The sequence below is a fragment of the Pagrus major genome, chromosome 6 (genome assembly GCF_040436345.1).
Source record: "Pagrus major chromosome 6, Pma_NU_1.0".
NCBI lineage: Eukaryota > Metazoa > Chordata > Actinopteri > Spariformes > Sparidae > Pagrus > Pagrus major.
Genome location: NC_133220.1, coordinates 28,068,235 through 28,083,789, shown reverse-complemented (window position 1 = coordinate 28,083,789; position 15,555 = coordinate 28,068,235). Strand labels below are relative to the sequence as shown.

General features: G+C 43.8%; 1 protein-coding gene across 1 annotated transcript; it reads left to right on the top strand.

The window, feature by feature from the left end:
* The first annotated feature begins 203 nt into the window (after positions 1-203).
* On the top strand, positions 204-6,463 carry rpn1 (ribophorin I). The gene is made up of 10 exons (XM_073468169.1): positions 204-561; positions 1,305-1,369; positions 2,073-2,379; positions 2,473-2,682; positions 2,771-2,963; positions 3,159-3,258; positions 3,357-3,495; positions 4,884-5,003; positions 5,111-5,356; positions 5,437-6,463. Exons 1-10 carry the CDS (start codon positions 322-324, stop codon positions 5,617-5,619), a joined length of 1,803 nt encoding a protein of 600 aa, XP_073324270.1. The 5' UTR covers positions 204-321; the 3' UTR covers positions 5,620-6,463.
* The last annotated feature ends 9,092 nt before the right edge of the window (positions 6,464-15,555 follow it).

Genomic DNA, 15,555 nt, shown 5'->3' with positions numbered 1-15,555 from the left:
AGCAGGCCAGGAGAGGTGACTGTAACAGACATGTCATGGTCAGACAGTCTGAAATGGGCCTAAACTCGTCAGTAAGAAGCTGTATCGTGTGAAACCCTCATGTCTATGTTTGTTTTTTACGTTTGTGTCACATTTCACAATCGCTCGCTTTCGACGCACGGCTCGTTGTGAAGAGCGCGCCGTGACGTCATCACGCCGGGCTGAATGAAGCGTCATCCTTTCTGATGTAGAGCGGCACGGCGGCCTTTCTTTGCTGCTCTACATTTCCCCCAATCTCTCCGCTCTTACCCCGGTATTTCAGCTCTTTTTGTTTCTTTAACCATGACTCGAAAGTCGCCACTCCTGGCCGCTTGCCTGCTGCTTGTGGCGGCTCTGAGCTCCGAGGTTTCAGCGGACGGTCTGGTGAATGAGGAGGTGAAGAGGACAGTGGACTTGAGCACTCATCTGGCCAAGATCACCGCGGAGATCGTGTTGTCCAACCATGGACACACTGCCGTCCAGAGCTTCATGTTGGCGGTAGAGGAGGACCTGACCCCGCACCTGGCATACATTGGAGCTTCGGTGAGCCGAACATTAGTGAATGAAACCCCGCCAGCACCTCTGTCTGTACCCGGCTCGCTAGCTTTAGCCTGTTAGCCGCTTCATAGTAACTTGGGCTACACATATCGTGGCTTTGCAAAATCTGGCTGCTCTCATGTGTAGCATCTTTCTTTGTTAAAATGACAGCAGCAGTAGTGCACAGGCTAATAGCATGCTACTATATGATGTTACTGTATGTTCACTGAATGCATGAAATCACAGCTGTTAGCTGGGGTTGGCTGTGTGATGTGATTCAGTGCGGTCCTGCGGACAGTGGGCTCTGCAGGCTCGGAAGTCAAACAGCTACTGTTAGCCAACGCTAGCTACCACTTCAAGATGGATGTTGCTTAGTGCGAGGTATTTGCATCCGCTCCTTTAGTGTGAGCAGATATAACTGGACAGCTTAACCTGGATCCGATAAATTACATTTGTATTGTAAAGGATGTGGGTAGCAACACGTTAACTTCCGCAGCGCTGCACGCTGTCAGTGGCTGAATGACACGTATGCGCTGGGCAGCTCACTTCCGTGTGTGACTGCGCAGACATGCCCCTTCCACAATGAATGGAGCTGTATCAGTGGTCTGTTTTAAACACAATAATAAGATATACATGGGTCCTTCAAGAACCTACCATGAATTGCATTATAAACCTCTCACTTGTCCTGTATTTGGGTTGTATGTGTTTTATTCCAAAGAGAGTTTGCTTTAACCACCATGTTTCCACAGGTGAAGGGTGATGAGGAGGAAGATGGCACCCTTGAACTACATCAGACAACAATCCCAGGACAAAGGTAAGAGATCAGACTCTTACATTGTCATCGACCAGGATTCTCAAGCCTAGTCGAACAACTAAACTGATGGAAACACAGAATTGGTGCATTCGAATTAACTCTTTTATTATAGTGGTTGAAAACTGAATGAATTATCTAACTGATTTCCGTCAACATTTGGCAACTTGTGAGATGCATATGTGGAAAAAAGTACCATGCAGCCTTTTGTGGATCCAGAGGAAGCTGCATGTAATATGACAAACATCCTCCATTGATGTCATTCAGTGGCTAAGTTGCATTGTGGGTAATGTAGGTGCCAGCTTCTGAAAGCAGTCCACTGGTCTTGCATTGCACTCCTATAACACTGCTGGATTCATTATGGACAGTTGAAAAAACAAATGATCAAAATTGACACAGCAGAACCAGAAATATCACCTTTTGTATTACATGCATTCTTCTTCCTTTTCAAAACCTGTTGCCTACATTACCCACAATGCACCTTAGCTACAAACTGCTATCACTGGAGACAATTAATCAGATTACATATAGCTTCCTATGGAGCCACAAAAGACTTTATACTACTTTTTTCATATATTTAGTAGTGCTTCCCAAGACCTGCAAATGCACTTTAATGTGTAAAGTTGGTGGAGTTACATTGCATGATCATGTTGAAGGGGATCTTAACCTTTCTCCTCTCTGTCATGTCTCATCTGTTCCCACACAGTGGTCATTTCTACAAAGTACAGCTGCCCTCCAGCCTAGCAGCAGGTGCTCAGCTGAAAGCAAAGGTGGAGATGACATTTAGTCATGTCCTGAAGCCCTTCCCCACACACGTCACCCAGGCCGAGCGCCAGCTGGTGGTCTTTCAGGGGAACCACTACCTGTACTCCCCATACCCCACCCGCAGCCAGACCACACGTGTCCGCCTGGCTTCCAAGACTGTGGAGAGCTACACCAAGCTGGGTAACCCCAGCAAGAACGATGAGATCATTGAGTACGGACCCTTCCGCGACGTGGCTCCATTCAGCGAGGTACGGCTCTGATCTGATTTAACAAGCTTCCAGTAAAGCTGCAAGAAAGTTGCTTAAACATATTCTGTGTTCTGTGTGTCCTCTGCTATCCAGGATACAATGAAGATCCATTATGAAAACAACTCCCCCTTCCTCACCATCAGCAGCATCACTCGGACCATCGAGGTCTCTCACTGGGGTAACATTGCTGTGGAAGAGACCATCGACCTGAGGCACACAGGAGCCGTCCTGAAGGGGCCTTTTTCACGTTACGATTATCAGCGTCAGTCCGACAGCGGCATCTCCTCTGTCAAATCCTTCAAGGTGGTGTATTTAACACAGACCACGGTTGTCTGACCTGTTTGTACTGTTTAGGTGACGATAATGACTATATATGCATTCTCCTCAACAGACTATCCTTCCTGCCTCGGCCCAGGACGTCTACTACAGAGATGAGATTGGCAACATCTCCACCTCCCATCTGCAGGTTCTGGATGACTCAGTGGAGGTGGAGGTCAGGCCTCGCTTCCCCTTGTTCGGAGGCTGGAAGACCCACTATATTATTGGCTACAATCTACCCAGCTACGAGTACCTCTACACCCTGGGTGAGTTGATTTCTGATGACACTAACTAATCCAAACACAGGAGATAACTGTGATTCCTCCCCATGTTATGAAGGTCCAAGGAGGATGAGCACAGATGGATCGATGCAGACAAAACCAGTGTCTCACTCATGTGCCACCTCAGCAGGGCGGACGCTTGTGTTTGTTGCTAACATTTCACATCGTTTTATCGTCTAGGTGACCAGTATGCACTGAAGATGAGGCTGGTTGACCATGTGTATGACGACCAGGTCATTGACTTCCTCACTGTGAAAATCATCCTGCCAGAGGGAGCCAGGTCAGTGTCTGTAAATGAATCAACAGTTTGTTGTTGCGCAGAGAGTTTTGCAGTACTTGATGTTGATTTCTCATATTTCCCCTCTCATGTCCCATCAGAAACATCCATGTGGATACACCTTACAAAATTGATCGCATGCCAAACCAGCTGCACTATACATATCTGGATACGTTTGGTCGACCAGTGCTGGTCGCCACCAAGAACAACCTGGTGGAGCATCACATCCAGGATGTTGTGGTAAGATGATTTAACAGCGTATTTATAGCTACCACAGTGTTACTGTGTCCACATATGTTGGAGCCAGATAACCTGCAGAGCTATAGACAAGTTTTTATTTTAGCTTTGATAAATTTTTTTTTTTCTTTTTGTAAAAAAAACTCTTCTGCACTAAATGTATTAGTCATTGTACAAACTGACGGTTTGATTCAATTATTTCACAAATGGGGACTCTTTTAACAGCCATGTTTCAGGTTTGAGGAGATTCTGAGTTCTTTTCCAGCAAAGCAAAGTTATCTGGATCAGGGCCACCCCATGTGGGGCCCCTAGGTGAAAGTTGGTCTGCCATAAACTTCAATTTGGCCTACCAGATGTTCTAGTGAAAAACGGTTAAAGACAAATTAAAATAATTGTAATGTACATGCTGTTTTTATTTTGAGGTAACAATGCTCTTTGACTCTGTAGGATCCCTCATAATTAATTATTTTCATAATCTTAGCATGGCATGTAGAGTGACACTTTGTGCAGGAAATCAGACAATTAAGGAAACATGGGATGCTAGTGACCTATTGCATCTTAGCAATATTATACAGTATGTTTTTGCTGTTGGCTCATGTCCCACCATTTAGTTTTTGCCCTCCAAGGGAAAAAAATGGCGACCCCTGATCAAGATGAAATGGTCAACTTGCTTTTTGAAACAAGGCTCAGAGAAGCTTCTATGTAGCTAAATTGCCACTAGGACTACTAGTGGGGATTTAGATGCTTCGTGCCATTAATGTTATTAATATCTTCGTGGCTACACTTTACTTTCAAAGTACACTCTTCACAGTACTGTAACCTCACAGAAGAAGAAATATTACAAAGAAATATCATGCAGTACCTCATATTTTACAAGCTTTAAGCAGTACATGTTTTGTATTTTTACCTACTAAAATAATTGATTCAGTAGTAATTGATACAACTTGTTATATCAACTAACTAATAAATCTAATATTTTTTAAGCACGACAAACAGGGTCATGTAGTGACTCCATGGTCATGTTTCAGTCTGGGGAATAACATTTCTCACGGCGGCCCCATGGCTTATAGGTTAAGACACAGACAACTGACCCCAACATTCCTGCCTCCAGTAAGGCTGTAGACCTTTGCAATGTGTCGTTCCTCATTTTACTCCTTTCATTTTCTCTCATCTCACTGACATTAATTTAATAAAGGCATTAAATGCCAAAGGACAAAGAAAAGAATAACATTTAAAATAATCCTTTAGTCAGATACATGTTTGCTTAGTGTTTGTATTAAAACATTAATTTATTATTATTTACTGTGATGGGCGAAAATCCTTGTGTGAATTTGATGAACTGTGAAATGAAATTCAAATCTGTATTAAAAAACCTATTTTGTGTTTAACAGGTTCATTATAACTTCAATAAGATCCTGATGCTGCAGGAGCCTCTCCTTGTTGTGGGAGCTTTCTATATCCTCTTCTTCACTGTCATCATCTATGTCCGCCTGGACTTTGCCATCACAAAGGTATGACAACCTTCAGGAACCTCTAAACCCTCATTTATCCTTTGTATATTTCTGTCTTCAGTCAGTTCTTGTCACTTCACTTACATGCGTCTTTCTTCTTTGTCTAGGACCCTGCAGCTGAGGTGCGTATGAAGGTGGCCTCCATCACAGAGCAGGTGCTGACTCTGGTCAACAAGCGTCTGGGTCTGTACAGACACATGGACGAGGTGGTCAACCGCTACAAGCAGTCCCGCGACACAGGGGCGCTCAATAGTGGCCGGAAGACTCTGGAGGCCGACCACCGCGCTCTCACTAACGAGATCAGCTCCCTGCAGGCCCGCCTCAAAGCTGAGGGCTCCGACTTGGCTGATAAGGTGAGTGATGCACATTTTTGAATCGCTGTTAACTCACCTGGATGTGCAAGCGAGGCTCACTCCCCTCTCTGCGCTCTCAGGTCGGGGAGGTGCAGAAGCTGGACGGCCAAGTGAAGGAGCTGGTCTGTCGCTCCTGCCAGGAGGCGGAGCGGCTGGTGGCGGGTAAGGTCAAGAAGGAGGCTTACATCGAGAGCGAGAAGACTCTGACCGGCAAGAGGCAGGAGCTCGTCAGCCGCATCGACAGTCTGCTGGACGCCCTCTAAACAACTCCTGCCACACAAGCACACAGAAACAGACAACACCCACGCTACAACATACATCCGACTGTTTGTATGTATGAGAATTACATTAAATGTGACACAAATGCTTACACATTTCTTTTTTACCATCCTTGAAGTCAGATATGGACTGTTAACATGTCATCTTATGGTATTGATGGGTTTATCTTGCGCCTTTGTGCCTTGTGATAAACTCACTGTGTGCTCAGCTCTCCAGCAGCTACATCACAAGTTTTTGATTTTCTTGTTTGTCTGTTTTTGAGTCTGTTGATCTACACTTAAACTTTGTCACACCTTGCTCAGACTTGTCAGACTTGACTCTTCATTTTTATGTTCAAATCTGGACTTTGTTTTATTCCCCCCCTTCTCTTATGTATGTATGGTTATGGGACTTTTTTTGAAACCAATAGCTGAAGGGCCCAAGTGTTTTCAGTCTCATGTCTTTGCTCACATCTGCCGTATTCTAAGATTGAATCATCTAGTTCTGAAGTTTGAAGATGAAAGTCTCTTCCAATCTTTTCTCTGTTGCACTTACAACTTTTTCTATTTGCCCCTGACTGACATTTATATTTGAATGAATTTGAAAGCTCTGATTCTGTGTCATCACAAATGCTCTTTTTTGATGTTCATCAGTCACATTTTCTACATTTTGTATGATTTCTTTTTTCTTCTTGGTTTTGTAAGTGTTGTTTTTTGACCATGAGATAAGTCAATACATGAGATTAGGTTGTATGGGAGAAAAGACATGGGAGATGGGACACAGATTGTTTGTGAAATGGGCAATGACATGAAAAGCTGTCAAATTTGAAATAAAGTTTTGAGAAACTCATCATTTAGCATATTTTTTAGATTGTGAAGCTGGAAGATGGAGTTGATTCAGTTCTGGTTGAAATTTTGGGGACGCAGTACCCATAGTTTATCAAAGGAGGGCGCAATTGTGTCAAGTACTACCACTTAACCATATTGGACACTTTTTTTCCCCTTAAAATACAACTGTGCTACTTTCTGACCCTGTCAATGCCTTTGAATACCCTGCACACATATAGATAAAAGTGTCATCCTAACATCCCAAAATAAAAATCGGCTACATTTGCTCTGTGACTGGTGCCCCCTTTTAAACTGGCACCTCAGAGGGACTTTCCAGCACATTGTTGCACTCCTTGTTTCAGATAACCCCACCTATCAGCCTCTCCTCCCCAGCAGTCGACCTGCCTCGATCACAGTCTGAGCCCAGGACAAACATCAGGGTCAGACTGAGGTCATCGCTTTCCCTGTGAGGTCACCAGGGGTCCTGGCAGGTCATTTCCTGCTCCATAATAACAGGCCCCGCTGCCCTCACAATGATAATGTTAACATATTGTATGTGCCATACAATAATCATTCTGAAAATACACAGCAGGGGGAAAGCAAAGACAATGTCTGTTAGCACTGATGCTCGGTGCTGGTGAAAGGCCACACAATGGCATTTTTGTTAGAGTGTTTGGACTTGAGTGGAGATTTGGAGCAATGAGAGTTTGGAGAGCCACAGAGTCTCATTCTCACAGCAGAGCACAGCAGGCAGACTGCTGCCGCTCACACACGTCCACCTCGACACCAAACCACTGAGCTCACGTCTGCTCGCCACTCAGTAATGATGCTATCAGGTCAGTCTGTGGGTTTCAATGTTGGACTGACTGGTTAAAGGCTTCCTTTGGGGACTGGAAACTCATTTAAAATATGTGGATTTGAGAGATTTTATAGAATGAATCATTGGCTTTGAAAATACTTTCTTTAAGATAATGGAGAAATTGAATTCTTATGCTTAAGCTCTCTGGCCTTCTGTCCAACTGAGGAACAACGCTGTGATGGAGACTCATAGGGACACCGCAGCAGTTTGAAAAAGTGTGATGTCACCAGGATCTTTGGACACTACTTGTGTCTATCAAATTACAAAAAAATTAAATTTTGGACTAAGATAAAAGTAAAATCTTCCGTTTTTTTTCTTCTACTCATACTCTAAATACGTAGAAAGATTAAAGAAAAATAGCTTTCAATCAAATTTCTAACTTAAATTTAAGACAGCACCATCAGTCTTGAGCTGGTTAAGAGTAGGTGGCTGCAGTCCAGAGACAGCTGAACATTCAGCTTCTGAGAAATGTTTTGGAATGACTATAATATAATGTTGATCATGATGACCAAAATGTCATCTGATTCTAAAGCATAATGTAAAATGTATAAAAAGGTAAGGAAGAATTACTCTTGTATTACCCATATATTTTCTCTGGTGTAGGCCACCCCCTCTATAAAAAGCATCGCCCCGCTTGAGTTCTTGTATTAAAAATAATTCATATTTTAAATAATGATAGACAGCAGTCACTTCAGAAACTGAACTTAAGAGACGAGGGTTTGAAATTTTAAGGCTTTTCATCAAACTGAGTGACAGATATTTCATATATAGATAGATAAACAGATACAGATTAAATTAAGCCTGTTCATAAGCATTGTCACAGTCCTCACATAAGACCTTAAAAGTTTTGAGCATTTTATCTAAACAATACAGCATAGGAAAAATACAAAATACGTTCTATTCATTTCATCAACTCCCTCATCCACATGAGCTAATGAACTAGTTAAATAAGTTTTATTTATTTATTTAAAAGAGACATAAATATCACCTTTTGGTGCCCCTTACCAGATTAGCTTCAGGTCATTCGCATCTATTCTGTAGTCCACTGGCAGGCCAGGGTAGAGAGACAGTACCCCAACAAACACTAGAGACCAAACATAACATATAAAGTTATACAAAAAAGAACAGACAAGACACACAGTACAAAAACTACAGACAAAATAAATCATTTTTTTATTAAATATATTAAGAAATGTGATTTGCAGGGAGCTTAATGAAATCAGATAAATTCCATCTAGACTGCAGTTAGCCTACTGTTACTCTGCTGAGCTAGGTTTGTTAGCTTTTAGAGGGACTGATTTGTCTGGTATTAGTATTTTTATCTATTATGATTTTGCTGTTTAATCTATATGGTACACCAAAGTGACTTACTAAGATGTTGGAGCATCAAAGTTCACAATTCAGTTACAGGAAAAAAGACAATGTGGGTAAATCAGCTTCTTAGCTAAGGCTGTCTCCCCAGCTAACTTTTACTAGCTTGACTTTAGTTACTACAGTCTGTTATGTAGCTCTTGCAAACAAACAAACAAACAAATAAATAAATAAATGTTTCTAAATGCACTCCTTTGGCATATGGTAATGTATTTTAATATGGTAAAACAGATCTCAAAAAGTCTGATAATGGACTTAAATTTGACCAAACTCATTTCTCTCCTGTCATGTGTTCCACTGCATCATGTGTGATCCCATCACAAGATGGTCTCTCGTAAATCAAGTGATCATCTTTAAATAGGAGAGAGTCACTTTATGAATGTGTCTTTCAGTGATAAACTTGTTTTTACTCCTTAGCTGTGTCTTTAGTGTGTTCTTCAGGTTACTTTTTACTGGTTAAATAAGCCAGAGAAAGGTCTGAGCCATTCAACTTCGTGAAGCCACTGGGAAATGTTAGAATGTTAGCGACTATCATACTGCTGGACCTGCTTCATGAAGGGCATCACTGAATATGGCTTGACCTTAATTCTTGTGTCATCACATATGGTAAGTTTATGCACTTGCTTCTGTGTCTTGTGTGGTACTTGTGTTTAGTTGATTGGCCTTTCAGTCTCTTCAGTTCCAGCCCTGCCCTCTGTCCCAGGATGTGATTACCCGTCGCAGAAGAACTGCGGTTTATCTGTTGGCGTAAGCCGAGCAGAATACTGTTTAAACCGGAATTCATGTGCAGCACTGTATCCTGATGTGGCAAACCGTGTGTGCGAGTGTGTGTTTGAGGTGGATGAGGGGGTTTGTGCAGGGGTGCTGGACTGGTTGGGCCATGTGGTTGAGCTGTCATGGTCCCCACTCAGGCATGAAGTTGATTATTATCTTCCTTTCCTGAAGTATAGTAAAGATGCAGAGTGTGTTCTTTCTTTATCTGCCAGGAAAATAATGAATATGCAAAAAAATGTGGAGTCAAACCAGGTATCAGTTGAAGGGGTAATCCACAAGCCCTGGGTCTTGTGACGTGGTGGTGATTGATTACATTGAGGGCTCACCTGCGGTACTCTCCCTCTTAATCTTTCTCGCTCTAAAATACACACACACATACACACAAAGAGAGAGGCAGAAGTCACCAGTCAGGGAACAATATCCTGCTTAGAAGACCCTTCACAGCACACTCTCATAAATCACTGAGACAGAGCCACCACCCTCACTGTCAGCATGTTATTATGCACGCACACACACTCAGGTCCACGTTCCCCACGGCAGACATTCATTCAATCCTGCTTCCATAAAAGGATGTCATCGAAAAGAAGAAATCTAAACTCAGAACTCTTAAACACACCTCACCTGCACTGATTCCCTCTGGCTCTGCTTAAAACACACACATCCTCCCAACAAGCCGCTCTGTGTCCCACTCCGTCCTGACCCTCCGCACCGGCCATTCCTCAGTGACAGGGTGCCAGGATGAGGGGATGAGAGGCTCTGAAGGGCGAGGTGAGGGATGGATGAAAGCCTCGGCGGGTAAGGTCCCGGGGCTGCGTCCTGTGCAGGTGGCAGGTGTGATCTGGCCGGGTGCAGGGGCGTGAGGGTGAGGAAGAGAAGGACAATGAAGGCGTCTGTGGCCCTCGTTGCAGCTGCAGGAGGCGGGGAGGAGCGGGGCTGACAGATAAGACGGAGGAAGGGAAGGACAGTGCAGGGAGCAAAAAAAGGTGGAGATGGGACTTCAAACAGAGGATTGGGCCACGGGTGCAGAGAGACACATTCTTGTCTGGCATGGACGGGGTGGGGACGGAGGGAGAGCAGGAAAGATGGATGGCACAAGAAAGGCGAGCATCAAAGTCCTCGCTCGTACTCCTCTCATGCAGATGTTTACATCATGCACACTTTTGCTGTGTGTGCGCTGCCTATATCTGTGTGCATATTGATGTCAACCTCCCTCTCTGTGTGGATTTGTATCGATGAGACAGTAATCCTCTTCCCTTGCCGCCCTTGTGTGCAACTGTCCACAGCTCCCACTAAGACCCACTGATCTCTGCCACATGGCGCTCCATCAAAGCACTGATGGTCATGCCTCTCAGGACAAGTTTTTGCCAAAAAACGCACCAGCGTGGCTCATATATGTCCCTCATTGCAGAGGATCAGCGGCTGATGAAGGTCTAACGCTACTTTAGACTTTGTATCATCTTGGATCACATGAAGGCGAGCGAAACAAAGCTGCTCTCTGTTAAAAAGCTCTCCCGTCTGAGCGCGTGCATGGACACGCACACACATTTCCTACTTTCTCTATCGGACCTGATTAGAGTGACAGGGGCACTTCCCATTGGCTGTGAGAGTGGCCCTCTCCTTCCCAGGGCAGCCAATTTCCCCTGCTCCAAAGCTGATAGGAAACTTTGATTGTCCACTGAGCTCAGGAGAGACAAAGAGATTTTTCCTCCTGCAATCCACATATCACTCCATCACATCTCCACCTACAATCTCCCTCCCCACTTGCTCCTCTCCTCTCCTCTGCTGTCTCTGCCTCTTGAATTCTCTTCCCTTTTATTTCCATGCGTTCACTTTTCGTTGCGGGCTGCTAAATGCGAGTCCATTAAACTGGCACTGACTGCTTTGATGGGCAGGAAGTCTCACTTCATGTGGTGACATCTGCATCCTGTGACACAATCCTACCTTGCACACATCATCTACTGTCTTGGCTTACCACTGTCCTCTAATAGCATTCCTATAGTTTAACACTGCGAGCGCAGGCGGATGCTGCTACAAGCATTTTGCATACTGTTTTTGGGTGTGAGGTGAACCGAGAAAGAGGGAGGGCGGACAGAATGAGCCAGGCGTCTAAACATGTGGAAAGAGCCAACAGGAAACATCACCCTCTCTCTCTCTCTCTCTCTCTCTCCCTCCCTGAGAACACACTTCCTGTCAGAGCTCCTCTTACTTCCTGTCCAGCCACCGGGAATCCCAGCTGGAACATTCCAGCTGTGCGCTGGTCTCCCTCCCTCTCTGGGCAGCTTGATTAGCACAATTACTTACTTGCTCAATCCCTCATTCATGCAAATATAAGCAGCACACACACACACAGACTCACACACACACAAACACAAGGAGGGCTGCTATTGTAGCGCTATTGCATCTTCTCGTCGCCAGGGGTCGCTACATAACAGCACATTTCCTCCTCGACTGCGCCTCTCCTGCAGTGAGAAGCCTCTCTGCTGTGAGGATACTGGGCTCCCCCATCTCCTCAGGAGCCTCTCATTTATATTACTAGTGTGTGTGTGTTTTTTAGCGCAGGAAAAATGCGCAGTGCCATTAGCGTAATGGCATCAAATGAAATGGCACATGCATGTTCATAAGTGCGCCTTGACGCGGCTCCCACACGGCCTGGAAAACAGCAGGTTTGGTGACTTTGTGTATGACCTTTTCGGAAAGAGAGCTAATCCCGAGCTATAATAGACTCCGGGACCGATATGGAAAACTGCTGCACCGTTATCTCGGTTGTCTAGGAGACCATCAGAGCACCGGGGCCGGTGGAGATGCCACGGTATTAAAAGGGGAGTGTGCGTGTGTGCGTGCATGTGTGTGTGTGTGTGTGTGTGTGTGTGTGTGTGTATTGGAAAATGTTCTCTTTTTTTGTCACAAGTGTCACTCATAAATACTGCATTGTGGACGTACAACCACTTTTTTTCCCTGCCACGTTTGGCCCGCAGCGTTGTTTCTTTTTTCAGCATGTTGAAATTATAAATTCAATTTTGGAGACATGAGGAAAAGGTCAGTCATGGGGGAGGTGGATGAGGCTCGTTATTAGCGCATTTAAACTGCATTACAATTTTAAAAATACTGAAGGTCTCTTGTGCTCTAAATTATATCAGACAGGCTGTTAACCAAACGCCACAGCGGTTGATGTTAATGATAAGACGGGCCTTAACAACAACTCAACAGGCCTACAACTTACGGTGCGTGTGAAGCGGCTTGTCCTGTTGTGAGACTGAAGATAATGCTGTCATGTTTCGATGTGTTTATTGGGAGGGAATCATGCACACAAGCACAATTATAGTTACAAATGGAGCTTATCGTGTTATCTGCATTTTATGCTGTTATCTAAAGATATCTTAAAAATATGAAGAACAAAAGGGCCCACTCAAAAATGTGTACGTCTAAGTTTGTAAATGTGTCAAAAATATAGTGGTATTTTTGTAAAAAACTCAAAATGAGCTGAATCACACAAAGGCTGGCACACATTTAAAGGAGGGCTTTACATCCCAGGGCTGTGATGGGACTAATCAGACAGATAGGCATCATATAACAGTGATGTATGTTTAATACAGCTTGTATTGATATGTAAAGTGTGTGTACCAATAATCAGGCCAATAAAGTCCCTCTAGTGCCAAATATAGAGCCCATATTGGCTGCGCCGCTGCAGCGCGTAAAACGTGTAAATATTTCTCATTCCCTGCGCCTATCTGTCTCTATCAACCTGCGGGATCCCCCCAGCCCTCCCTACAAATGATGCATTAGATGCATTGAATGTATTTGTTGTGCAAGTTTGAAAAGGCGGCGATAATCTGGGAGTGAGAGATAAGGAACACCAATTTATTCAGCAGCACTTTGGACCCCGCTTCCAGCCTCGGTCGGTGCTGACACCCCCAGCAGTTTGCTGATAACGATTAGGCCATTTATTATCTTCACAGAGAACAAAGATTGCGTGGTGCCGATGAAATATTACCCCTGGTAATAATCAGAAGGAGAAGGGCCCTGGCATCTAATGCAGTGTGCATATAATATCGTCCCTGACGAAAAGCCTGCACGCACGCACACACGCACGCAGTCTCGTGCAGAACATGCAGAAAAATGGTTCATTAAACAAGTGAACGTAGATACAAATATAACATAAGTTATAATGTTAAGAATTAATTTTACTCTAAGTGATAATCGGTTTATTTTTCATTTATAATAATAATAATAATAATAATAATAATAATAATAATAATAATAATACTATAAAATTTGGTGGTCGTTTTTTCAAGTGGTTATTGTTCCCTCACAGTGCCTAAAATAAAAATGTTGATGGAAAAATTTTAAAATAGCATTCACTTATTTGACCCTGTACTTTTAACATGATTGAAAGCTGCAGTGAATTGTTGTCAGACGGATCACAAAAAAACACATTGTCATAACTCTCAACTAATTACCTCATTCTTCTTCTTATTCTAACCAACAACTAATTTAAAAACTCAAATGTATGTATGTTTGCATAGTCTAGTATCAGTCAACTATTTTAATAGCGAGTATAGAATATCCTAAATGTTGTTAGTAAAAAATGAACCTCGTATAAATCGACCAAATAATCAAATGAAAAACTAATAACGTTTCTTTTAAAAAAATAAAAAATAAAGGAAGAATCCTACAAATCTTTCACCGTTCAGACCTTCACAACACACTGGACTTTTTTCATCTCGAAAATCTTGTAATTGTTTCCTTCATGAGTCAGAATTTCTTGAGAGACCAAAAAGCACTTACAAGTTATTCGTTACTGACACTGAACAAACTTTGCGTCCGTGGACGTCCATTATGTGCCAAATATTCTAAGCTCTCACATCTTTGCTCTGCTGATCTCAAACACTGAAACAAACGTTATTAATTCAGTCAGACTTGGACTTCACAATCCTTTTTCTTTTCTTTCTCTTCTTTTTGTGTGCGTGTGCACTCTGGGGAGCACGAGCCCCCGAGTTGCAGAGGTCCTCGCGCCCCTTGCACCTGCCTGGCTGCAGCGCCGCGCACGAGCCCTGGTCGCGTGCAGGAGATTTTAGGGGCTTTGCATGTTTTACAAAGTTGTTGTTACTGTGTGGGACATAAAGGGCACAGAAATACGAGGGAGGGGACCGTATTTTTCTTCTTTAACACGTTTAACACAGGGGGCGGGGGAGGAGCGGGGGGTGAGAGTCATGAAGCAAAATCTCCTTAAGTCAATTAGGACCCTGGCTGTCAGTCTTACACAACAATTTAGTGAAAACACAACTGAGAAAAAACACACAAGGATGACAAACATGATAAACAAGGTGTGGCTTTGCTATTATATATAATATGTAACTGATGCACGATGATCTGGACTGTTTTCGTGTTGTAAACGACAAAAGTTGGTCGTTTACAAATTACTTCTGCTGCCCACAATGATTGTGCATGTATTATCTTGCACCTGGGGCAAGAGGAGACCAAGCAGGGACACCCACTGGCCCTTGAAAGACCCCAGGGAGTCCTCAACCAAACGCAGTTCCTTAGTTTCTTTATTATTTTACATAGAGAAGTGAAAGACGTGCGTAAAAATGCGCTAATATCACCATTTCTAGCTTGTGTGCCTGCGCAATTCTGCATCCATTGATAACAAACACTCTTATCAGGAGGGTTTTGCAGCTGACTGTAAAGCTGGATGCTAAACCATAAAATGTTGAGATCCTCTCCTATGTAAGGGCCACGTTATTGATCACCTCTTGGGAACAGGTATTGCTGCCAGTTTCTGTCCATTTAACCGGGACCCGGAAGACAGGGCTGCTGGCTGACGTGCCATTACGTTGCTGTGTTGCTGCAGCCTCTCAGACGAGCCGCTGAAGTTTTTTGCTCATATTCAGAGAGGTTTGGATACAGCCAGCGAGAGAGGAGACACGGACACACAGAGCGCAGACACACACCGCTCTCTGCCGGCGGATGAGACACTGAGTACCGGTTGTTCCTTCCTTGTTGTCTCGGCAGCATCTTTAAACAGCAGCTTTAGGCTCAGTCCGGACATCTTTACGCCTCATAGGTCGGTGATTTTGCGCCGTTATTTTGGAGAGAAGCGCCGGGTGGAG